Here is a 24,449-nt window from a genome sequence, read left to right as displayed (position 1 = left end):
ACTGGGCATGTTCCACGAGCCTGAATTTCTGCGATTCATCATCTCCTCGACACTTGCGAGTCAATACCATCCATCACTCTCATTACCATCCCAGCAAAAGCCTGGCCAACAATCCGCCATGGGAAACCCCAGAGAGAGGGACTGGGCTCCATTTCTGAAACCTGATGCTGTTCTGCCAAATTCCTTGGGGTTTCCTCAACCTTCCCGTTTAGCACCTCCCTGGAGCTTTGAATCGAACCTCCTCGAGGGAAGCCTTTGGCTCTTTTCCCTGAGAGAGCACAGTGGTGCTCGGAAAGGGGCAGGGGGACCCTTTCCAGGTGGTGGAGGTGGAGCTGATCCCTTTTGAACAAGCCCAGAGCAGGATGCCCGCCCCTCCGCCCAGGGAGCCGGGCTGGGAGGAGGAGGTCGGATTGAAAACAAAGAACCCCACCAAGCAAAGTGTCTCCGGACCAGAGGCTCCAGCAGGACCGGGAGGCTCTGCTGCACCTGCGGGACTGACTTCTGAGCGCCGAGAAGGATGCACCTGCGAGGCAGGGGTGGGCGGCCTCTGCTCCCCAAGCACCCCCTCCTGGGCCCAGCCCCCAGCCCCTTGCGGGAGGCCGCTCACTGTTTCGGGGCTTCTCCTCGTCCAGGCCCTCGTCCTCATTCTCGGGGTCGATGTCCTCGGCCTGCGTGATCCAGTCCAGGTAGCCCTTCAGGTCCTCCTCCAGCTGCTGCTTCTCTCGCAGCTTCTGGAAGTCGCCCCGGGCCTTGGCCTTCTCTCGCTCTTTGGAGAACTCTCTGGTGAGAGATGCCAAGCGGGCAGTGCGGGAGAGAGGGGGCAAGAGGAACAAAGGGTTAGCTGCATCGCACAGGAAGCCCACCGCCAGCCCCCACTTGCATGGACCCCGTCCCAGGTCTGATCTGCTCTCATAAAATGGCTGGGTGGGGCATCCTCACCTGGGACATGAGCAGCAGATAGACCAAACCCATGTCCCCTCTTTTTGGGCTGTGATTGCAAGCTGCCTCTCATGACAGACGTCCCCCAATGACCTGAAAGGCCTTCTAAACAGTAGCCAGTGGGGACCCCCACTACAGCCCCGGGAAACGAGGAGCTGGAGTCTAGCTGAAGCCTCCCCCAACCCACTCCACCGGCTCTGCCAACCCAGGTGCTTCCTCAGGGGCTCAAGGTTGGCCCTGGTGGGGTGTTTATACTACAGAAATCGTCAGATGTTACAAATCAGGGCTCTGCCCCTCAAAGAGCCCATGTTATACGTGGGCTGGTATAGTCACTGAGGTGAGGCCCAGGAGAGCTCACCTCTCCACCCCTTCTCATTTCTAGTGCATGTTCTGCTGGTTCAGCAAGCCTGGAGGGTTTCTAATCTAGAGAAAGTTCTTTCTCACATGAAGGAGACAAAAGAGGGTTCCAAACACAAGAAAATGTCCTGTGGCTGCCCTTTGGGTTAAAAAAGAAATCTAATCAGAATGGGAAAATGCATAAAGTCAAGACGATATAAAAGTTAAATGGGGCATTCAGTCTCAAGCAATAATGAGTAGAAGCTAAAATTGGGTTGGGATTTGCTGGAAGAAGGACCTATTAAAGAATTTTGGAGAGTGTCTACTTCTTTCCTGTTTTCTGTGACTCTGTCCTTATTTTCTCTCTGATTTTGAATTCACTTTCTGAGCCAGGAGGGGCTGGTGGCCAAGAAGGGGGTCAAGGAGGCTGGGTCTCACTCTTGAAGCAAGTCTGTGCCTTTTCTAAATAAATAGCCGTGCATGCCTCAGTCTGTGGTACTCAGGACCCCTGGGGTATGTGTGGACGCAACTGGGCATTTCAGCTTCTTCCTAGAGACACGACTCCTCCTTCCCTTAGTGGGGGAGGCACAGGTCAGGGTGGGAGGCTGCAGAGTCCACCTGAAGGGATTCTGCAGGAGCAGACACTCCACAGGCGGGTGTTGTGGAAGGTAGGACACACAGGTGAGCCAGGGGGCAGGACAACTCAGCTCCGGAGCCCCCACACCCACTGTCCAGGGTCTGCATTCACTGCCGGAGCTCAGCTTTCACTCTTTACCATGAGGGGTAGAGCCGGGACGGTCTGGGGACATTTCCGTTGGGAGATGTGGGCTCTGAGTTCTTGCCAACTGCTGCTGTGATGATGCTCTGATTGGGACGGGATGTTCTCCTTCACTCTGATTGAATCCAATTCCAGTCTGATTGAACTTGCTCTTCCTGGGCTTCCTGCCAGCTGCCCGGCACCTCCCCTACCTTCCTGGGGGAAAAAGGAGCTGGGCTGCCCGCTGACCACGTGGAGGGAGGCCTTAGCTCCTGCCGATGGGAAGGGGACTGGAGAGAGGCCCCAGCCCTCCGCACCCACCACTCCTCTTGGGCTTGTGGGCTCGCTGCCTGGAGTCACTTCACAGAGCGCCCCTCCAAGACTCCAACTCCAGGCCCCCTTGATCATCCTCCCACCCCACCCCCCACCTTTGGGAGCTCTGTTCCTTGTGCAGCGGGCTTGGGGTGCAGGGGACTGAATAGCTAAGGTTCTCCTCCTCCTGGAGCTGGGAGCTGACCCAGTCATGCATGGTGACATCTGCTCCGCAGATTGGAAGCTTGCCATCCATATCCGAGACCCCTGGGAATCACACAGACACCCCCAGGAGACGAGGAAATGAGGTTTCCTGGGGGTGAGGGGAGTGAAGAGAAGCAGTACGGTCAGGTCCTCATGGGGTTTAGGGCGCATGGAGGGGCAGGGGCTCCCCCTCCAGGCCCCACGCTATAGGGGACCTGCAGGGCGGAAGCGCCTGTCTCTTCATCTCCTTTCTGACATCTCACACTGCTGTGTCAGTCATGGGGTGTCTGTCTGAAGGCAGGGGCACGTCCTGTGCCGGCAGTGGCTGAAGCCACAGATGTGCTGGAGAGCCCATCCTGGGTGTGCGGTTTGCACAACTCCCAGTGGTGCATGTGGAAGGTCTGTTGGTGCCATGGCTGGGGCTCCAGGCCCCGTGATGACCGGTGTAGCAGTTCCTCATCACCCACGGACTCTGCATCTGCAGACCTGTCTCCTCCCTAAGCCTTATTAGTCATGCCATCCATGGCGAGGCTTTGTGGTCACTGCAGACATGCAGGAAGGCAGGATCTGGGGTCATGATCCCGGTCGAGGTGAGACAAGGGGCTGCCACCTTCTGGGTGCAGCTCACACTGCAAACGAGGGCCTTTTTACAGCCCATTTGATGCCATGTCTCCCACATTTTATACTTTTTGTTGGTGATTTTTCTGATTAAACGGCCTCGAAGCATGAAGCTGCTGTGCGGTCTATGACCCTATGTGCTCGAGGGCTGGGAGGTGCCTCCGGGGAATGTTCAAGTGTCTGACGAGCTCCATCCAGGCCTGAGTTATAAGCTGTGGGCTGAGAGTGCGGTGTGAACGAACCAATACTATGCCTTAAACAAGATGCCTTCACATAGATGCACATACGCAACAACTTGTGTCCTGATGACAAGGCTGTGTCCAGAGGCTCACAGGAACCTAACCCGCTATTTCCCCCAAAGAACAGAGTTCAGTGTTCATGAATTCAGTGTTGGACTAACCCTGTCGGGAGTCGTGAGCATCGCCCCTACTCCAGTTGCGAGGCAGCTTGTCCGGCACTTCTGTTGCTTCTTGACGTGGGTCTTAACTGTGGCTGGTGGTCAGGGCTGTTTCCATGTTACAACATGCCCGTTGTGCCCTCAGGCCCTCTGCCTCATCTCCAGGGAGAACGAGAACTGGGCGCCCACCGTCTAAGAGATCCCATGCCCCTTATCACCTGAAGACATGTGTCTTCTCTATTTGCAACAACTTAAAACCAGAAAGTGACCAGAATCCAGGGTCCAGTGACTTTCACTCGATTGCAACTTCTAGCACAGTTTCCAGAATCTTGTGGTCGCGATCACTGTTCTAATGGGCGGGAGTTGAGATTTCTGGAGGTTCCGAGACTTGTGAGGGTCAACAGGCAACAAACGTGGAAGCATTTTGAAAAGATCCACCAAGATGGATAGCTACATGGATCCATCTGGCCTCAGCAGGAATAGGTTTCCAGACAAAGGATGCCCAACCCTCCAGTGACCAAAATCTCTGACTTCCACGCTTAAAATGGAGGCTTTCCATAGTTGCTCTCCTGCCTTCCTGAGCGGGAGACCCCAAGCACCCTGAGCCCTTCTTCCATGACTGCAGGGAGGAATATATAAGGATGAGTTACCCTGCTGGGCTCTGAAAGGACAATACCCTTAATTGACGGACGCAGGGTCCCAGCCACCAGCTCCAAACACTTTGAGATGACAGTGCTGCATGTGGGGAGCTCTGTTCTCCTTCAAGGGCTGTTACATTTACCAGCTGCTGGCCCCCAGCTCAGGACCACCTGAGGCCCTCAGGGCAGGGATTCTCCAGCTTCCTCCAGGACCCCTGGTCCTCAGTCTGGGCCCCCCCATCTGCCCACAGGTGACCTCTCCCCCATGCATCTTGGCCATAATTTGGAGTCATGGGACTAACGAGGCTGATGGGCTTGGAGACAGTGGAGTGTGGGGGATAGGAGCAAAGGTCGTGGGTCCACATGTGGGGGTTTAATCCTGATCCTCCAGGCCCCACCTGTGAGAACTGGGGAGGTTTCCACATATAAACCTCATTTTTCTTCTCTGTGGAGTGGACATGTGTTCTGCATCAGCTCTCGGGGCAGCGTGGGCAGCACGTGAGCAGATCCACCAAGGACGCCAAGCCCAAAGCATGCCGACGAACTCCTCACAACAGACACTGACTCGAGAAGGGGCTTCGCGGTGAGCCCCTGGACATTTCCAAGTATTCCAGAAGGTTGGCCACAGGGCAAGCGAGCATAAGGTTGTGATCCCGGGGGAGTGGTGGGGGAAATACCACAGCGCTGTCCTGACTGGTCAAGACGGGGTCACTGCCGCATGTGCTCAGTCAACAGCAGCCTGGTTCTGGGCTTCTCCTTGGGCAGCTAGCCCCCTGGCTGAGCCAGAAAGGGGAGCTGCTCGCCTGCAGACACTCTGCGTCCAGGCAAAGCGGGTGTCTGGGACCTAGGAAGCTTTGGAGGTGCAGCAGTGTTGGGCGGCTGGGGTGGGGAGGGGTCTGGGGAGACCGATCGAGGGCTGAGCTCCCAGGAGGGGAGCGAATCTGGGTTCTAGAATTCCGTGGACCCGCCCACCCACTCAGACTCAGCTGGGCTGAGACCCATCCTTTAAGACCACTCTGCCTGCCCCCAGCACTGCCACCATCTGACTCTGCTCTGACCTCTGGGGAGGAGTACCCCTCAGGGGGCCGAGCACGACCAGGCAGACCCCTGCTTGAGGGGGCTTCGTGGTCAATGCCTCAGCCTCCACTGCAGATTTCCAGGGGAACTTCACTGCTCAGACCTGCTCCTAATCTCTGGGGGAGGATGTGGAGCCACGTTTATCAAGGTTGAGAAGCTGGTATGTCACAGGCCCAGCTCACTCAACATTCATCTGCGGGCAGTGATGGGAAGATGGGAGCAGGGCAGGGCCGTGCAGACACTGACCAGCGAGGGGACCCCTACAAGCCCCATGGCTCCTCAGGGGCCCTTCCCTCATCCCTGGAAGCAGAGGGCAGCACGTCTAACCTGGGATGAGCTGCTCAGTTGTCCAGCTCCGACAGCACCAAGCCAACAGCCAGCCCTGTGGGGACAGCACTGCCGTAGGGATGGCGCCGCTGCTGAGCGCCTGCTGCCCGCCGAGGCACTGACGTAAACGACCACATGCTGCCATCACAGCGACCGAGGGGCTGGGGTCACGATCCCCACTTTGTCAGCTGGGTGAGCAACATTTAAGAACCTCCTGCCTCCAGGGAGGCCAGCGCTGGAGCAGCCACATTTCTGCCCTGAGAGGTGACGAGTTTGATTTTTCCAACCCTCTCCCTGACGACCCCCTATAAACAGGCCATTTTCTTGTGTTGGACACAAAATGGAAACCCTTCCACCCTCCAGGCAGCTGACATGGGCACCCACTGTCCTGTGCATCGCTGTCACACTGATGGAGGGTGCTGCTCCCCCCCGTGTGGCCAGGGAGATGGGGCCTCTGATGGCCCTCCTGTTGGGGAGGGGTGAGGTCAGGGTGGACCCTGTCCCTTCCCCACTTCCAGGGCTGACCCTGACACTCCTATGGGGCCTTGGACTGTGGCAGGAGACGGGGGATGTCCTCCTCCTTGGCCGACTCTCCCCGACACACACATCCCCAGAGACGGAGGAAAGGCTGTGAAGCAGCGGCCCCTCCCCCACGTGTTGCAGGAGCAGAGAGTCACGGGAGCCTTCAGGGGTGGCCTTGGCGTGGCTGGCTTGGGCTTGGAAAGAAGAAAGGGGACCGAGGAGATGTCCAGTGGGGCTGTGGGGCAGGGGTGGCTGCCCAGGGCTCCTTGGGCCCCGCCACCTGCTGCCTTGACCACTTTTTAACTTTATCTGTATCGAGGCCAAAATTAGGAGGGCTTCCTACTTGGAGCTGAGCAGAAAAAGTTGAAGGAAAACATGCTCAGTCTCCTCTGTCCTCCTGTAATCGGGAACTTTAAACAGCCGAGTGCTTTTCCTTCCCAAGGCAGACACAGACAGGGGCAGCCCAGGCTGCGATCAGAGCCAAGGAGAAGGGGAATCTTGGTCTGTTTGGATTATTCGCATTTTAGCTCAAACTCCTGGCCCAGTCAGCATGGGTAAAGAGGGCCTGAGTCTTCACTGCCAGTGATCCTGGACGGAGGCTGGACAGAGATAGCCCAGGTACCCGTCTGCTAGGCTGCTACGAGGGCCAGAGCAGACAGCCCACAAATCTTCCTCCAATTCCTCTGCCAAACCAAGGGGCCCAGATGCTCCCGAGGTCCCCGAAGAAGCATCCTGCCCACCTGGACGGTCCAGCCTGGCATGGGCAGGGCTGGTAGGAGACAGGTGGGCCCGGGTACCTCTCACTGTAGCCCAAACCAGGGGGGCTCTTCCCTGTGCCTCTGACCTCTGTCCAGCCAGGCCAAGGACATTCACTTTAAGGCTCCCGGGCTAGCCCATTTCCCAGGTTCATCAGAGCCAGAAGAATAGAGCCAGGAAGAGCAGAAAGAGTAAAACAAGGTAAATGGAAAAGTTGAGACCTTCTTGCTTGGTCCTGCTTACCCGCTAAGGACACCGAGAACCAAGTTAAGAACAAAGAATGAACCTATGATGATTAATGTGACAAAATAGATCCAGGGCCAGTCCCTTCCCACGGCATCATTGACCTGGAAGAATGGGGTCAGAGTTAGTGCAGCTCTGGGAGCAGCCGAGCACGGCCTGCCACCCTGGGCCTCCGGGTCACCAGAGGCCAAGTGGCCTGCCCAGCCAGCGGTCCGCACGTGCGGCTGAAGTGAGACAGTTTCTGTTCTCCTGGGCCTGGTGACAGGTACACGGGGCCTGGGGCCTTGCTCAGCTGCGTCGTGACGAGGACACAGAAACACTCAGCTTACCCGCTCAACACACCAAGAACCAGATTTAGAACGAAGAAGGATCCGAAGATGACCAGACTGACAAAATACACCCAGGGTAACTCGTAGCCCATAGCGTCCTGCATCTGGAAAGACCAAGGACAGTGAGGAGAGAGAGAAGCAGGAGTGAATTCACAGCGAGGAGGCAGGGAGGCCAAGACGGAGGAGCAGAGGCCGGGAGGGAGGAGCAGAGATTCGGGGGAAACCACTGTCGCCCAGCGCCACCTTGACTCTAACACCCGGTGACCTTGACCTGAGCGGGAAGGACCTTGGCGGCTCTGCCTCCGGGTGGGTGGGGATCTCGCTCGGCTGTCTCTGCCCTTTTATTTTCGGGAGAACAGAATTTCCCTCCAATATTTTCTATTCACTCGTCTAAGAAGCTGGGTCACCTCCAAGGTGCTTTTTTCCCTAGGAGATGGTTTCCGCTCACTTGGGTTTATGTGGTCAGTGTGGCCGGCACCCTGGCCTCAGCTCTCGTAGACAAGAGGGGGTGGCAGCTTTGGGGTCGCATGGGGAGACGCCTTCCTCAGGGAGTGACCCAGGGGCCTGGGTGGATGAGTGCTGACCACGCTGTGTCAATGGCTTCACAGGCCATGGGCCGGGAGGACGGTGGTTCGGGGTTGGTACTCAGGGAGCAGCTCTAGCAAACATGGGCCAACGGAGATCCCATGGGAGGTTTACACCACTGGGGTTCCAAAATCCCACAGGGCACAGGCTTCCCGAACGACCCGCATCTGTGGTTCTCCAGGGGAGGTCTCAGGGCCAGCAATATCACCCTCCCTGGGCACCTGGGGCCTAGTTTGGAACCCTCGGCCTTACACCCACACTGGGGGCGCCTGACGTCCCAGGTTCTCACAAGCCCTGGGTGCATCTGATATGTCTTAGGCTTGAGATCCGCTGGTCCATAGCCCAGCCTTCAAAGCAAGGACAGGACAGAGGCTGTGACTCTCTGCATCCTCTCGCACCCCCACCTTAGCTCTGGGCCCCCCGCTCTGGGGCGGCCTGGGTGCCAACACACGTGCGGGCGGCCCTGAAGTAGGGCAGTGCGGGAGCAGGAGATGGATGGCTTCAGTTAGCCTGCGTGGAGCTATTCAGGAGAGAAGAATAAATACAGCCGTATTTTAAAGAATGACCCAGATTGCTGACACCCTTACTTAGAGGTGAAAAAGGACAGGTCTGCTCAGACACTAAAACCAGCTGTTCTCTGGGGCCCTTTTGGGTGGGCATGCAGAGAGGCCCCCGGCGTCCACCACCTGCAGCCCCTCAGCCAGGACCTCACCAGTAACCAGGCTTTGCTGAAACACATGCCTCTCCTCCCCCCACATCTAATTCCTGGAGGGAACCACACCTCCAACCTTCAAATCCAACATCATGTTTCCCCAGGAAGAAAACACAGGAGGACTGTTGACTCCAGCCCCATCTTCTGGGGGCCTCTCTCCACCCCAGCTGACTCCAGGGACCTTTCAGGTCTGGTGCCCCCTCCAAGGCATTGCGGTCCCCAAGGGCTGGGCAGTTTGGAGGGCGTGGGAGGCTGTCACCTGTCATCACAGGTGGGAGGTGCAGCCTTTAAAATCGTAAGTGCATTACAGGGACTGTTATCGGTGGGCGGGGTGAAACCCTGCCCTGTGTCACCTTGTCTGTGGGACACGGGGTCCACCCACAGGTCACTGGGGGAGCAGCAAGTCGGGGGACCATCTCACCTGACCCCTCCTGCCCCTCTGTGCCCGCTTGGGCACCAGGAATGCCCAGGTGGTGTGGGATCTGGTGCAGGCCCACCACTCCCAGAGGCCGACAGAACCAGCTTCTCCGGGACTCGGCCGGGACCCTGCACTGAGTGTGGCGTGGAGTGGAGGCCCGTGGACCTTGCTGTCCCAGGTGGGCCTTTGGTACTTGGTGAGGCCACAGGGGGCTGGGCTGGCTCTTGGATGTGTGAGGAGCCCAGAGCATGATTCTGTCCAGTCTCCAAACTGGTGTAAAGCTGGCTTTTCCTTCCCTCTTGCTCCCCACTCAGTGAAACTGACGGGCCAGTGAAACCCCACCTCCTCCGGGAAGCCCTCCCTGCTCTCGCGGGGTCCTGAGTGGGAGCCACATTTCTCTGTGTCCACGTCTCTCCAATTAGACCCAGACTCCTCGAGCGCAGGCCTGGGGGCCCTGTAAATGCTCACTAAATGTGTGTTCAATTGAATTACCGAGTAATAAGAACTTGCCTAATGCCAGCAAAATGAATAAAACAAAACCTAATAAGTAAACAAATTATAGCTTTGAGAGATGAGAATTCCCCTTCTTAATATGTTTATAAACCAGGAGTGTATTGTTTAGGTAACTGATTCTCTGTTTAAAGCTGCGTGGGTGCTAAGCAGTAATGCCCAACCTAGGGCAGACTCGGGGTTCAGGGCTGGGGGTACTGGGGACCCCGACACCTTCTCTACCTCATCCCTGTTAGAGCCAGGTGCTGTCTCTGGGTGACAAGGATTCTTCTCCACTTTTCACCCTGGGTGGCTCTCTGTCATTGGTAGAGCTCAACTCCCCAGCTCTGCTCGCTGGACACCTTTAAGGCAGGGAGAAGAGGTGGAGATGGAACGGGAGAGAATGGGGTCAAACACCCAATGCCACCTGCTTGGAGGCAAAAGACCTTCCTCATAAACCAGGGATATTTCAGCAGCGCTGAGGCCAGCGATCAGTGGCCATGGTGCGTACATGTATGTGTGTGCACGTGCACTCGCGCGTGTATGTATACATACGTGTCTGCATATGTGCATGCATGCGTGAGTGTGTATCTATGGATATATGTGTGTGCATGTGTGAGCATATAAGTGTGTGTATGCACACACACACACGTGCATATGTGTGTATGTGTGTGCATGTATGTGTGTGAGTGCATGTATGTGAGGAATGTCCTTCCAGTGTGTCCACACATGTCAGTGTGGAGCTGACAACTGACTTGTGCAAAGTTAAAACCTTATGCTTTCGTTCCTGCTGGAGCCAAATGGAGGCAGAAGCTCCCAAAGACACATCTTTCCTTTTTGTGATTTCTCATGAGGGAATCCTTTTAATTTTAGTTTTAAGCTGAATCTCTAATTCTTAAAAATCAGCAGAAGAACTGGTCAGGGAGAAACCAACTGGGGAAAACAGGAGGTGTCAGGAAGTGGGAGGGGAGGAACGCTGGTGGAGGAAGTGAGGCCAGGACACAGGCCAGATGGCTGTCCTGTGTCACATGGGAAGCAGAGTCTGGGGGCCCGGGCAGAGGGCATCATGGGCAGAGGTCAACAGAGTCCCCATCATGGACAGTTGCTGAGGCACTGAGATTCCTGAAGTGCAGGGTGCCTGAAATCCTGCTCGGAGCCCTGCTTGGGGCTCATGGGACACTCATGCCTCCCTGCAGATGCCCTGTGGCCCCCACTCCAAGGACACAGGGCGTGGGGACCTCTGGGAGCTCCTGCAGAGGCTGGGGCTGGGCCCTCAGTGTCTGTCCCCTGACTGGACCCTCGGCGTCTGTCCCCCGACCGACCCTCGGCGTCTGTCCCCCGGCCGGACCCTCGGCGTCTGTCCCCCGGCCGACCCTCGGCATCTGACACTCGGCTCCACTGGGTGGGGGAACGGGCCCTTCTCTGCTCAGAGAGCTCCATGTTTTATAGGAAAGCAAAGAGGAGTGTGAGAGCCTGTGGGTTTTTGGAGAAGGAGCCTGAGGAGAGGAAGGAGGAGCAACCAGAGAGGGTACAGAAGCAGAGGAGAGCGAGCAGGCAGGCGCTCTGGGCTAGGAGGGGCCTCCCTCAAAACACCCACCAGGAGGTTCCCTTTCATCTTCAGGGGTGTGTGTGTATGTGTGTGTGTGTGTGTGTATGTGTGTGTGTGTGTGTGTATAGGTGCACACACATGCACATGTGTGCCCGCACACAGACACACATGCACACACAGCCCGGTCACTTAGGAAAGTGCTGGGAGGGTCAGGGGAAGGCTGACAGGGCTGGGGTCTGTCCCCACCTCTGACACTGCCATGCCCTGCCCGAGCTCATCACCACCTCCCCCCACTGGAGGGGGAAGAGGGGGAAAGCACAACACAGCTGTTGAAAATTGCTGGTTGCCGGGCGAGCTCCTCTCAACCCCCACTCTGGCTGTCACTGTGACAGCACCTCCTTGGACCACATCTGGCTGGGGGGGTGGAAAGCGGGAGGGAGGGATGAAGGAGGATCACAAAAATACATCAGGCCATCAGTAAAGTAAATTATACCTATTCCCCCACCCCCACCCACCCACCCACTGCCGTCCTGCCCTCAATTTGATGCCATGGGAGGTGTTTCCATGGCAACGTAGGGCCTGGGTTTGGAGCTCGTACGATGAGGCCCTGGAGCCCAGTCCCACACGACCACCTGTCCTGTGATGCCCGTTGGCAGAGGACGTCTCTGTCTTTGGCTGGCCAGAGGGACCCACCCAAGGTAGAAGGACTCCTTAGGGCCACTTTTGAATTCTATCTGCTTTGCTAAAAGAAATTAAACTTGCCCGGATAGAGTAAGCTCATCTCCCTTTGTCTCACAAATTATTCAAAGCCAAGTTCTTACTGAGCATGAGCCTGGGAGAGGTGTGCCAATGTTCATCTCGGTTGGAGGGAGAGGTGATTAGACCTGTGTCTTTTCTGAGAGTGTCGCTGCATGACCACTCTACCAGGCTCCCACAGCACCACCATTGTTAAGTGCAGTCTAGCTGGTTTCCCTGCTCTGAGTTGGATGTAATTGTGTCTGAATCCTGAGGACGCCAGGCACCCCCTATCAAGCAGGGAACACTGAATATCATTGGTGGGGTTCAAGGCACGTGGGCAAGTTTAAATTGGTTCTATGAAGAGAAGTGCACGTTTCATGGCAGTGCAGGGTCTCAATCTGCCCCCAGAAACTGGGAGAAGCGGGCTTCTGAATTGTTGAAAACAGTTTAGCAGCCACAATGCCCAGAATGTGCAGAGCATCTCTGAGAGGTTCCAGAACTCCTCCTCCTGGTCCGTGGCGGGGGTGGACACCTCTCCTGGCTCTGGTTCTTCCCAGCCTGGCAGCCTGGCATCCCTTCCTCCCCAAACAGCCTCTTAGACTGTTTTCAGGGCAGCCAAATCCACTTGATTATTTGCAAAACTCTGGGCACGATGGTATTCTCAAGCCCGACAACAAGCATTTTCCGCCCAAACGCTGAAGTGCAGTGCTGGGCTCTGGCAAGTCAGTTCTCATGTGGAAGTAAGAGATCCTACAAAGAATGACATTTTCTGGGGTTTTTGTAAATAATGGACTTAACTGCCAGGATGAAGACAGATCAAATATGGTGTGTTTGCCTGTGGGGCAGGCCGCATGAAAACCTGCCCCTTGACAGCTCGGATGCTGGCAAAGTCATGTTGGCTACTGGCTGATAAAAGGGCATCTTTAAGGTAAAAGGAAATTTACTGCTGATTGGTTGGCACTTGAGAAGTGACATTTCTGAATACGCATCATATGACCAGCAGAGCATTCTGTCAGCAGTGAAGAGGCTGGTTATGCGTTTGTCTGATGGACTATCTGATATAATGAGGGAAGATCAAACACGAGAGGTAAAACACAATAGAATGCCGCGATGCTGCACAATTCAATAAAAATGCTTTCCTCTCTGGCGACCAGGCCTGAGTTTTCTCTTTAGCCCTAGAAATTGAACGTGTGCCCTCCCACTCCCTTGGGGACATGGGCAGGACATGTACGGGGCGGGAGAAGCCCTACAAGAGGACCCTTGTGTCGGGTTGGCCGTAGCCCCACTGGGCTGTATGCCAGCGCTTGCCACTGTGGAGGACAAATGAGAGGTGACACTTTTCTTGGGCTGGTGAGCAGAGGGAGGCTCATGGGCTTTGTTTCTCAGGCAAGACCTGGAAGAAATCAAGGTCCTCACTCCTCCTGGCGTGCGTGTGACTGTGCGGCCCTGGAAGGCGGAGGCTGTCCGCCCTGCCCGCCCCAGCACGTACCCAGTAGAGGACGTCGGTCCAGCCCTCCATGGTGATGCACTGGAACACAGTGAGCATGGCGAAGGCGAAGTTGTCGAAGTTGGTGATGCCGTGTTTGGGTCCGTCCCAGCCTGGCTTGCACACCGTGCCGTTCTGGCACTGCCGTCCGTGGCCCGTCTCCAGGGCACAGGGCGAGGGGTCGTCTTCTGCTGGGACATCTCAAGTGGCCAGGGGAAGAGATAAGGAGGCGGGGGTGGGGGAGAGGGATGGGCAGAGAAAGAAGAGAGAAGTTAGAAAAACAGTGGGTGGGATGGTAAAGGACCCAGCGGTGACAGCGCAGAGCACAGTCACACCAACGCTCCAAACACAAGCAAACACACACGGTGCTAGGTGCTCATTCAGGCTGCCGTCAATTCAGAAGGTCAGCGCTTTCAGCTGAGTGTTGTAAAACTGTATTTAACCTGGATTGACTTCAAAGACAGAGGAGAGGCTGCCCGTCAAACGGCCAAGAAAAAATATGACTATGAGGCGACCACTCTGAGTAAAAAGATCCTGGAACGCAGAGGAGGAGGCCTTGACTTCTGCTTTTGGTGCTCAAGTATCTGCAGACATTTCTGCGGGAATGCCGGAGTTCAGAGCAAGGGCATTGTGGGATTTTTAAAAAAATTATTGTGTAGGCCAGAAAATTCCCTCAGGTTTTTCCGTAGGATATTGTGGAACTTTTTGGCCAACCCAACAATTTTTATTAGAGTATAGTTGCTTTACACTGCTGTGTTAATTTCTGCTATATAGCAAAGAGAATCAGCCATATGTATACATAAATCCCCTTTTGTGGATTCCTTCCCATATACGTCACCACAGAGCACTAAGTTCTCATTAGTTATCTACTATATACATAGTATTAATAGTGTACATGTCAATCATTCCCAATCTCCCAATTCATCCCACCTGCCCAGTGTGTTTTTTAAAAATTTTATTTATTTTTAACTGAAGGATAATTGATTTATAATATTGCAATGTTTTCTGCCATGTATCAACATGAATCAGCCACAGGCATACATGTGTCCCCTCTCTCTTGAACCTCCCTCCCACCTCCCACCCCATACCACCAGTCTAAGTTGTCATAGAGCCCCAGTCTGAGCTCCCGGTGTCACACAGAAAATTCCCACAGGCCATCTATTTTACACACGCTGGTGTCTATGTTTACCTACTACTCTCTCCATTTGTCCTGCCCTCTCCTTCCTCCCCTGTATCCACAAGTCTGTCTCTATGTTGGCATTTCCACCACTGCCCTACAAATAGGTTCATCAGTACCATCTTTCTAGATCCCATATAGATATGTGTTAATATATGATATTTGTCTTCCTCTTTCCGACTTACTTCACTCTGTATAATAGGCTCTAGGTTCATCCACCTCATTAGAACTGACTCAAATGCATTCTTTTTTATGGTTGAGTAATATTCCACTGTGTATATGTACCACAGCATCTTTATCTATTCATCTAGGTTTCTTCCATGATCTAGCTATTGTAAATAGTGCGGCAATGAACTTTGGGGTACATGTGTCTTTTTCAATTACAGTTTTCTCAGGATCCCTCAGTATTGTTGATTGGAAGGTTCTTTCATGTAATTGGCCAGAGATCCTGCTCAGTGGCAATTCCTGACTCCCCACAGGTCCATGCAGCATGTAACATGATGCTTCACGAGGGATGCAGGTCACTCTACAGCGGAGGATGCCTTCCTGATGAAGGACAGAGAACAAATTCGGATGGCGAAAAGTACCCCCTACAGAGCATTATCCCAGCCCCAGGAACAATGCCACTGCAGTATTTTGCGTGGTAGTGTCACGCGGAACCTTGCCTCCTGCCCTTTTCTCCAGCGTCTTCAGAAGAGAAAAACCATCTGGACGTCTACTCAGGACAGAGTGGCCACGGGGGATGGGAAGAATGCTCTCCCGTATGAAGTCCTCTTGGCTTTTCCAGGAAACAGCTTAACATCTCCCATGGCCGCAGGCTGTGCTCAGGCTAATTCCATGCTCCAGGAAGAGGTGCTGGGAAATCAGTGAGTTAGGCTATTTTTCATGCAGAGGTCATTGGTGAATTGAACTAGACTTGGCTGAGCTGAGAATTTCCATTTTGGTAAAATACTGAGAGTCTTGGTCCCAGTTGCAAGAGGTAATGGCATGGAATTTGCAGAACTCTGAGAAATTAAGAGCATCGTCTTGGGCTTGTAGAAAGAAACAGGGATAACAGAACGGACCTTCGTTCTAGCAAACAACTCAAATGGCAGCGAGGATGTGCCCCCAGAGAGAAAGTTTGCTTGTCGTCCTTCATTCGGAGACTCCAGGCCACCAGGGTCCTCTCTGGTTTCTGGCAGATCCAAGTAATTGGGGGCGAGGACTTCGATGTCGAGGCTATTGGCTGCTGGGCTGCTTCTCAGTCTGTGGCTTCAGATTACAGCTTTTCACTCCCCGGAGGATGACAACAGAGGAATACTAATCCTAAGTCTTCACTAAGGGTGACCCTTTGGGGTGTGAATTGAGCTGTGCGGTTGGAGACACATGCCGGCCTGTGCTGTCTTGGCTTTTTGCCTTTCTCTCTCTTTACAAACAGCTTCATTGAAACATAATTTACATGCCGGACAAGTCATCAGTGAGCATGGACAGCTCAGTTATTTTTAGTAAATTTATAGAGCCGTCAAGCCGTTACCACAACCCATTTGGAAACGCTTCCACCGTCCCAAATTTCTGAGCCCTGTCTGCAGTCAGCCCTCGGCAGTCACACCTGCCGTCTGTCTACGGATCTGCCTGCCTTGCAATTTCATGTGGATGGAATCACACTAGGTGGCTTTGGGGTCCATATTTTTTCACAAGGCACCATGTTTCATGGTCTGTTCCTTTCCACGGACGTACAGGTCACTGTGGGTTTATCCGCTCGCCTGGTGATGGACAGCTGGCTGACTGGCTTCCACAGGCTGGGGCCGCTGTGAGCAGAGCAGCTTCCTGGCTTGTTCCAGGCCTGGTGCTCCAGGTCAGGTGTGTGTGCAACGACCCAAGGGATCCCTGGTCCCTGAATCATACGGGGGACGACAGTGTCTGCACCATTTCCTACCCTGGGATCTGGCCCCCAAGAGACCCCCTTCATGGAAAGGAACTTCGGTCTGTTTTTGGTGACTTCTGGACTTTTGAAATCTTTGCAAATTTGGATGTGAGGTTAAGTAATGGGAGGCTGTAAGACGGTGGAACCTGAAAAGTCAGCCTCAGACCTAAGGAATACATAAGAAAGTGGATGACAAGCACCTAGAAATTGAGAGTAAGTGGACTGGAAACCCAGGAACCAAACAGATAGTAAATTTTATTGGGTTCACTGGTCTAGTGATGGCTTTCTGGGATGATGTGTTCAGTCATTGTGATAAAAGTGCTGGGAAGATGAAAGATAAGACAAAAGAGAAAGTGAACAACATAGAAACTTGGGTTTCTTTTTCTTGGGTCTTGCTCTCTGGCACAGTAAAGATGCTGCTAATCTTTGCACTGTGACCTCTGATCTGATAGCGTTCCTTGCATCCCAATTCCTCAGATCTGAAATGAGGAAAAGGTGAAGGCTGCTAGAGTGGGTTCCGAGTGTCCTCAAGGGAGGAGCATGGAACTCGGGGCTTTATAAATGGATGCTGGAAAGAAAACAGCATCCAGGGGATGCAATCTCATTAATAAATGAGAGAGGACCAGATTCAGAAAGTCGGTCTGCAGGATCAAGTGCCTCTCTGCTATCCTGAATCGGTCTTGAACAACAATAAAAAAAGATTTGAGAACAATTAAGGAGCAATAACAATCTGGTAAAAATAGGTGCCTATAAAAAGCACTAAAGGGAACACTTGGAAAATGTGAACACACACAGATCAGCAGGTCCTGGCAACGTGCCCTTGAGGGTGAGGGGAAATTAGTCTAAACGTGAAGACATGTTGGATTTTCTGCAGAGCTGTGGATTCCCAGAGAGGAAGGTGGGAGCGTGAAGCTGGAGAAAAAGCTGAAGCCATGCGGACTCCCCATTTCAAAGCAGAAGTGAGAGAGGAGGGGTCATTCTGGAAAGTTCCAAATTAAGTCTGTGGCAGAAGAATAGAGGTGAAGATGAGAGAGATTTTGGAAGTGTGGTTAACACCAGCAGGAGCAGGGACTCTGGGAGAACGCCAGCTAGGGGCTCCAGGGGGAAATGACCAAAGACAAAACCAGTTACTTTCTGAGGCCCCAAATCTGAGCAGTGAATAGAGAGGAAGTGATTTCACGTCTGGGTTTCAGCCAACCAGCTCTCTTCCAGTCTCAGGGGTAATTATTGCACTTGGGAGAGCGATTCAGAATGACCTGGCTCGAGCACCACCAAACAGATGGGACAACCAGAGAAAAAAGGATGGACATATGGTGATGTGTCTGTTGAGGAACAAGGAAGGCGCCTTGCAGATGCCTCCAGAATCGGGGAATGTGCGTCTCCAAAGGCTGTGTCTTCAGGGACTGGAAGGGGCAGCCCACGGGTGGAACAACAGTCTACCGGCAGCCCAGAGCTTTCTGGTATGGATTCAACACCCAAGGTTTCCCATGTCTACACGCTCACAAAACTGTCTCAAGTATAAAAATCACCGGATGTAAAATCCCTTAAGAAAACCAAAGACAAGGATATTCAGGCACTTTAGCATAATCTAAATTTGCAGGAAAATTCAGGAATTCAACCCAAAGTCTACAATGAAAAAAAGACACCCATTCCAAAGGTGATGCCAACATCTCCAAAGCAAAGGGGGACTGGGGTCAAAAGTTGCAGGCTTGGGCCCTCCACCCTCTGGCTGTGCTGAGTGTGTCCGGGTTCCTGTATGTGTTCTTCCCTGTCGGCGCTGGTCACCGTGTGGGTGGAAGGAGCCCTCACCACTGTGGGATGAGGGTCTCTGGACCAACCCAGGATTTGGTGCAGGGCACTGAGCGAATCGGCTCTGCAGTCAGTGTCCTGGGCGCCCTCCCCATGGGGTCTGGCTCCACTCACAGAGAGGTCCCCTTCCCGTGGGGCTGGCAGGGCTCCTCCCTCGGGAGAATGTCCCCGGAGTCTGTCCTTGGGCTCCCCAGCTGACTGTGTTTCTGTGGTGGGGGCTGATTCTTTTCCGAACCTGATGGCGGGGGAGATAAACCATCAGGTAAATAACCTGGGTGTTTTCTGGAAAGAAGCAGGCACATTTCCTGGTCTGTTTACCCTCAGGAATGGACAGCAGTGTGTTCCCAGACTGGCCATCCAACCGGCCAGGCCATTCCTGCCGTCCCCTGAGAGCAGAGGGGCCACTGGAGGTCTCGGCAGGCCTACGGCTGTCCCGTCCAACACAGAGGAGCCACGGCCTGGGCCGTCACACCCAGCATTTACTGGCCACTTGAGACCACTGATGGCCTGACCACAAAGTCAGATTTGAGACCACTGATGGCCTGACCACAAAGTCAGAGGCTCCCAGGTGGTGCTGGTGCAGCCCCACAGGATCCTGCTGCCCTCAGGAAACCTGCCTTGGCTGGTCCCCAAGCGTCAGGGCAGAAACCTTGGGGCGGGGGTGAGGGAGGGAGGTGTGTGAGCGTCTCCCTCAGCTCAGGGAGCACAGCCGTGTGGGAGCGGGTTGCTCAGGGGGAATCTCACCCCCCCCGCCCCCTCCGTGCTCAAGTGAGCCCAATCATTGCTCAGCTGATGGGGTCTTCTAGACCTGACATCCCCACGCCGGCCTGAGAAATCTGGGTCAGACGGGTCATGACCATTTCAATAGGACGGCATGAACTTTATATGTCCTACACTCGCTCTCAGGCAGGTCTTAGGATGAGCCCTAAGGAAGCTGCACAATCAGTGTTAAATGTATTGGTTCAGGGCAGCTACAGATGGAGCCCAACAAAAAGAAGGCTTTGAATTAAAGGGGGAGAACATTACTCACTGTAATGTTGGGTATTTCTTTAAGCAAGGCTGAAAATCTCAGAATTTTAGCTAAAGTCAAGACCCAATTCCTTCAATTTTAAAAGTTTTTTTTTTTTTTAAAAAAGAACATGACAGTTTATTTTATATAATTATGATCCACGAAATGCTCTCTACAGTGAAAAAACAGTCTCCTCTTAGACTCACCATCAAGAAAGTTAAAACAATTGTGTGAATCTCTGACTGTAGGTTCACAGTTTGGGGGTTTCGTTTCGGCTGTGGCCACGTACAAAGACCCAGTCAATCTATTAAGTCTAACCAGACCACACAGATCAGGGGGTCTGCTTTGGTTTCTGAATGTGAGTAACTCATGTCAGGGGGTCTGCTTTGGTTTCTGAATGTGAGTAACTCATGTCACTCCCTCCACTGAATGTTCCTGCCACACCCAGGGCAAGGGGCTCAGGTTTAATTTATTGCCTGGGTTGAGGGGAGTGAGAAGCGATGGACATGGAGGGGACAGAGGGTCTTTCAAGGCTTCAGAGGATGCTCCCCTTTCTTTCCCAAGACGCTAAAAAACTAAGACGGAAGATCTTGTTTGAAAAAATCACACATATCGAACATGGCTCACTCCTTTGCAGAGTATATTGTTTTAAATAATCTTTTGTGCTAAACTACTTTGTCTGTTTAAAAGCCTTGTCAATTTCTATTTAAATGGGTTTTTTTTTTTTTTTTTTTTTTTTAAATTTTAAAGTCCAGCTGAGATGTTAGGAGCTAAAGACAACAGTCTGTGGAGTGTCTGTCAAGTCCAAACTTCAGTCCTACCAGGGGTGTCAGTGAGCAGCATGGCTGGTTAAACTCACTGGCTTATGGGAAGGACGTGGAGAGCCACACCTCCCGGAGGAAAGGAGTTTTGTCACAGGCCGTCCTCCTCACCTGGACTGGGGGCCCCCGGACGGCAGGTAGAAACACTGAGGCAGAGGAGCCAGGTCACCCCAGAGGTGAGAAGGACGCAAGGTTGTGAGCCTACCGGCTGAGGGCGGGGCTTCCTCCCGAGGGCGGGGCTTCCTCCCAAGGGCGGGGCTTTCTCCCGAAGGCGGGTCTTTCTCCCGAAGGCACAGTTGACGATCAGCCACATGAGGGGCAAGGGCAGAGTCACCAACTAAGCTCTGATTCTTAAAAAATTCAGTGTTGGCTAAGCGCCTTGTTCAGAGAGTGCTTATCAGTGCCAGACAGGGCTTCCCTGGTGGCTCAGATGGTAAAGAATCTGCCTGCAGTGCAGGAGACACGGGTATGATCCCTGGGTTGGGAAGATGCCTTGGAGAAGGAAATGGCTATTCACTCCAGTATTCTTGCCTGGAGAAGTCCATGGACAGAGGAGCCTGGTGGGCTTCAGTTCATGAGTTCTCAAAGAGTAGGACACGACCGAAGTGACTAACACACACACACACACACACACACACACACAGGGCAGTGCTGGACAAAGCTTACGTTTAGCTATTTTAACAGAGACTCATTTTAATAAACACAGAAGTTAGACCCCAGAGAGAAAATAAAATCCCTGCCTCTCTTGGCAGAGGAAACGCAGATGCCAGAAGGCAGGGCTCCCCAGCGGCTGGGAGGGATGGCGCCTCCCTTACCTGCAATGCCCTCTTGGTTGTAGCAGGTCTTGTGCATCTTGCCCATGAAGAGCTCCAGGCCGATGATGGCGTAGATGATGATGACAAAGAGCACGAGCAGGGCGATGTGCAGCAGGGGCACCATGGCCTTGATGATGGAGTTCAGGACCACCTGGAGACCTGCAATGACAAAACTCATGCTCTCAACCCCGCTGCCTGAAGCTCATGCCGTTTGCTCGACTTTGCCTCCCCTGAGGGTCTTGCCGCCCAGTTTCAGGTGAGGAAACCGAGGCTCCAGGTTGCACAGTCAGAGTGACGCCTGGTGGGGTGCAGGAGTGGATCCAGGTGGGCCTGACTGCAAACCTCCCCGGGAGCCACATCCAAATGGCAGGACAGGCAGACACTGTCCTTCTAAGGGCCTCTCAACTGGGGAGGAGGAGAGTGATCCTAGTGATAGAGGTGGAGTTGTCTTAGTGTACTTCAGCGTGGTTAGAAGGGTAGTTCTGGTTTGCATGTGTCACCTCAACGAATGGGTTCTGAAGTCCCCTGATCCTTTCAGAGAAAAAAGATAAGTAAAAAGCTTCTTTCACAACAGGTCTTGTCAGCACCCAGGGGTTTCAGGCCTATGCTGCTGTCTTACAGGGAGAAGGACCCCTTGCTTATAAGCTGAACCGTAAATATCATCCCTGAATGTTCCTCGTTCAAAGAAGAGGCTGCACATGTTCATTTGTAAATGGTGGTTGCCGGCAAGCCCCCCAGACCTCCCCCAGGTCCCAGGAGGCCTTCTGTCAACAGGGGGACACCATCTCCACATCCAGGACAGAAGTGGGGGAAGGGCTGGCTCCCTGCCTCTCGTCCAGGCTGGTTGTGTGGAGGCTCACACAGACGCCAGGACCCCCACTTCTGAGTCACCCCGCGGGGCACCACCCACCAGCCGGGGACCACCTCCCTCCTCTCCTGCACTGGGGGTGTCACCCCTCTGCCCCCACTGCCCTTGGCACTGGTACCCGAAGGCTGGGCACTCCCTCCCTGTGCCCTAAGGGGGTCCCTGAGGCTTCATGACCTGGAGGAGAGGGGTTCACAAGTCTAATTGGGAGGACTCACCCCAGTCATCAAGCGAGCTGGGGAGAGGAAGCAAAACAAGAGAAAAGCCAGAATAATTTCACCTGCGAATTAACGAGAGGGCTTCACAGCCTCCCAGTAGAGCACGATGCTTTCTGATCCACGTGACTCTGTTAATTAGCAGGTTGTACACACTGCATGCAGGTGTGCAGAGCCTCGGAGGAAGCTGACAGCCGAGCTGCACGCTGGTTTTTGGGGTGACTGCTGGGGGCATCCCCGGAGGAGGCTGTTCAGGCCACGAGGGGAACGTGGCACAGAATAGGGGGACACAGGATGGGGAGGGTCCTCCTGCCGTACAAGGCTCCTCCCTCTCTGGACTCCTGATCCAACAGTGCTTCTTTCAGACTCAGATCTGCCATCCTTCCTCCCGCCCCAGGACCATTGTCTGCGCTGTTCCCTCGGCCAGGACACTTTCCAATAACTCCCTCAGCTTATCCTTCTGCTCTCGGCCCAAGGCCCACCCCCCTGCCTCCCGCCTGCCCCACCCCAGGAGACACCTCCTTTCTTCTAGGTCTTGTTGGAAACTATTCCTTTCCTTCGGAGCTGAGTCTCCATTTGCAGTCACATGTTCATTAAGTGGCTTTTAAACGTTTATACCTGCCTCCCACGTTGGGCTGAGCTTTGTGAACATGGGGACTGTGGGCCCCTGGCCCCTTCATCGCTGAGACTTTGCTCGATGCTGAGCACATGTGGCCTAAGACAGCCAAGCACAGGCTGCTGCCGCCGTCATCAAGCTCTGGGGGCTTTGCTGTCACCAAGTCTGGCACTGGGAGCTCTGCAAATAGACAGGCGAGCCCCCAGGGCCTGCAGGCCTGGCTGTGAAGGTGCCCAGAAGAAGTCACTCTGTTCTTCTGGCCACCGTCGGGGCCGTAGAATTCCTGACCAATGCTATGCTCCCACCCATCCCTGTCAGGGTGGTGGGCACTCCCCTCCTCAAGCACCAAGATCAGACCTGGGCATCCAACCATACCAAGTCCTGCCAGTTCGCTTTTGCAGGACTTGATAGGCTGTGGTCCATGGGGTTGCTAAGAGTTGGACTGAGCGACTCCACTTTCACTTTTCACTTTCACACACTGGAGAAGGAAATGGCAACCCACTCCAGTGTTCTTGCCTGGAGAATCCTGGGGACGGGGGAGCCTGGTGGGCTGACGTCTATGGGGTCACACAGAGTCGACACAACTGAAGTGACTTAGAAGCAGCAGCAGCAGCAGCAAAGTGTAGGTAACTGTTACTACATAAATAATCCATGTTCATCATGAAGGAGATGGGAAATGCTTATTATAGAGAAATGAGAAAACAAAAGGAAGGGGGAAGAAAAAATAACTCGTTTGTGGTCCCACCCCTGGAGGGAGACACTCCCAGCCTCTTGGGGTGCATATTGGACACTGTGGCCACTGGATTGGTCACTCAGCTTGCTGTCTCCACATTACAGCTGGGATGCTCATTCCAAAGCACACATGCAAAGTGTCTTCTGATGTGCTGTCACCCACGTTCTCCAGCTGATGGCCCCTGACTCCGGCCCACACCGCACTCTCCAGCCGCAGCCTCCCCATGTCAGCATGTGTTCTTCCCCCTGTGGACGCTGCTCCCTGCCTGATGCGCAGCCCCAGCTGCCTGTCCTCTCATCTGTGCTCCTCGGCATGCGGCAGGGACTCATTGCACAGGCTGCTTTCAGAAGTCATGCTGTTCATTCAAGTATCTCCCGGAGACACCGAGGGGTGTCACTGGGAAAAGACAAGACCCGTGGAGTGGGAAGCACACAGGCACAGAGGGGGCTGTCCATGACCTTCACAGGATTTAACCTGCTGTTCTGAAGAAGGAGAGTGGTGGAATTGAGCATGACCACAGGAATGGAGCCAGGGCCAACCAGGAAGTCAACACAAATAGACTGTCCAAGAAACAGACCTAAGGTGGAGCCGGATGCTCCGAGAGGCAGTGAGCCTCCCATCCTCAGAGGGATGCAAGCAGTGACTGGATGAGCTCATGGAGGAGGAGCTTTGGCGGGGATTCAGCCAGTGAATGAAGAGTGACTCCAGGGCACTGAAACTCCCAGTCCTTATCGATGTGGAATGAAGACTTGCTGGGGCAGGAAGATGACCCCAATCCCCCTGGCACAACCAGGGAAGTAGGTACTGTCAGTAACTATATCTTACAGAGGAGAAGAGTGAGTTCCAGAGAGGTTAAGCATCACAGCTGGTGGAGAGGCACAGGGCTCAGTGCTGGTGGCCTGACTCTAGGCCAGGGGCTGCACGACTGGGCCCAGTGCCTCCATGTGCCCTGGCCCATGGCCTTCAGCGTCAAAGACCCGCATCTGCGAAGCAATAGCACACTCTCGTGACATCTTCTGGGAAGGTGGGGGCCTCGCGCTGCTTCCAGGGGGCC

At 54.0% G+C, this 24,449-nt stretch overlaps 1 protein-coding gene across 8 annotated transcripts in view; it reads right to left on the bottom strand.

The window, feature by feature from the left end:
* CACNA1C (calcium voltage-gated channel subunit alpha1 C) overlaps window positions 1-24,449 on the bottom strand; it is a 390,058-nt gene that overhangs the window by 111,202 nt on the left and 254,407 nt on the right. For 7 of the 8 annotated variants that reach the window (XM_065943172.1, XM_065943187.1, XM_065943201.1 and 4 more), the window contains exons 6-9: window positions 20,967-21,125; window positions 13,436-13,632; window positions 7,127-7,230; window positions 608-780 (exon numbers count right to left, since the gene is read on the bottom strand). In XM_065943172.1, the coding sequence (XP_065799244.1) occupies window positions 608-780; window positions 7,127-7,230; window positions 13,436-13,632; window positions 20,967-21,125 (633 nt within the window). The remainder of the gene's footprint in view (window positions 1-607; window positions 781-7,126; window positions 7,231-13,435; window positions 13,633-20,966; window positions 21,126-24,449) is intronic. The other variant, XM_065943180.1, reaches the window with a different exon arrangement.

The sequence above is a fragment of the Muntiacus reevesi genome, chromosome 1, assembly GCF_963930625.1.
Source record: "Muntiacus reevesi chromosome 1, mMunRee1.1, whole genome shotgun sequence".
Classification (NCBI taxonomy): domain Eukaryota; kingdom Metazoa; phylum Chordata; class Mammalia; order Artiodactyla; family Cervidae; genus Muntiacus; species Muntiacus reevesi.
Note: the sequence above shows the minus strand (reverse complement) of the source record. Positions and strands in the feature narration are given on the sequence as shown.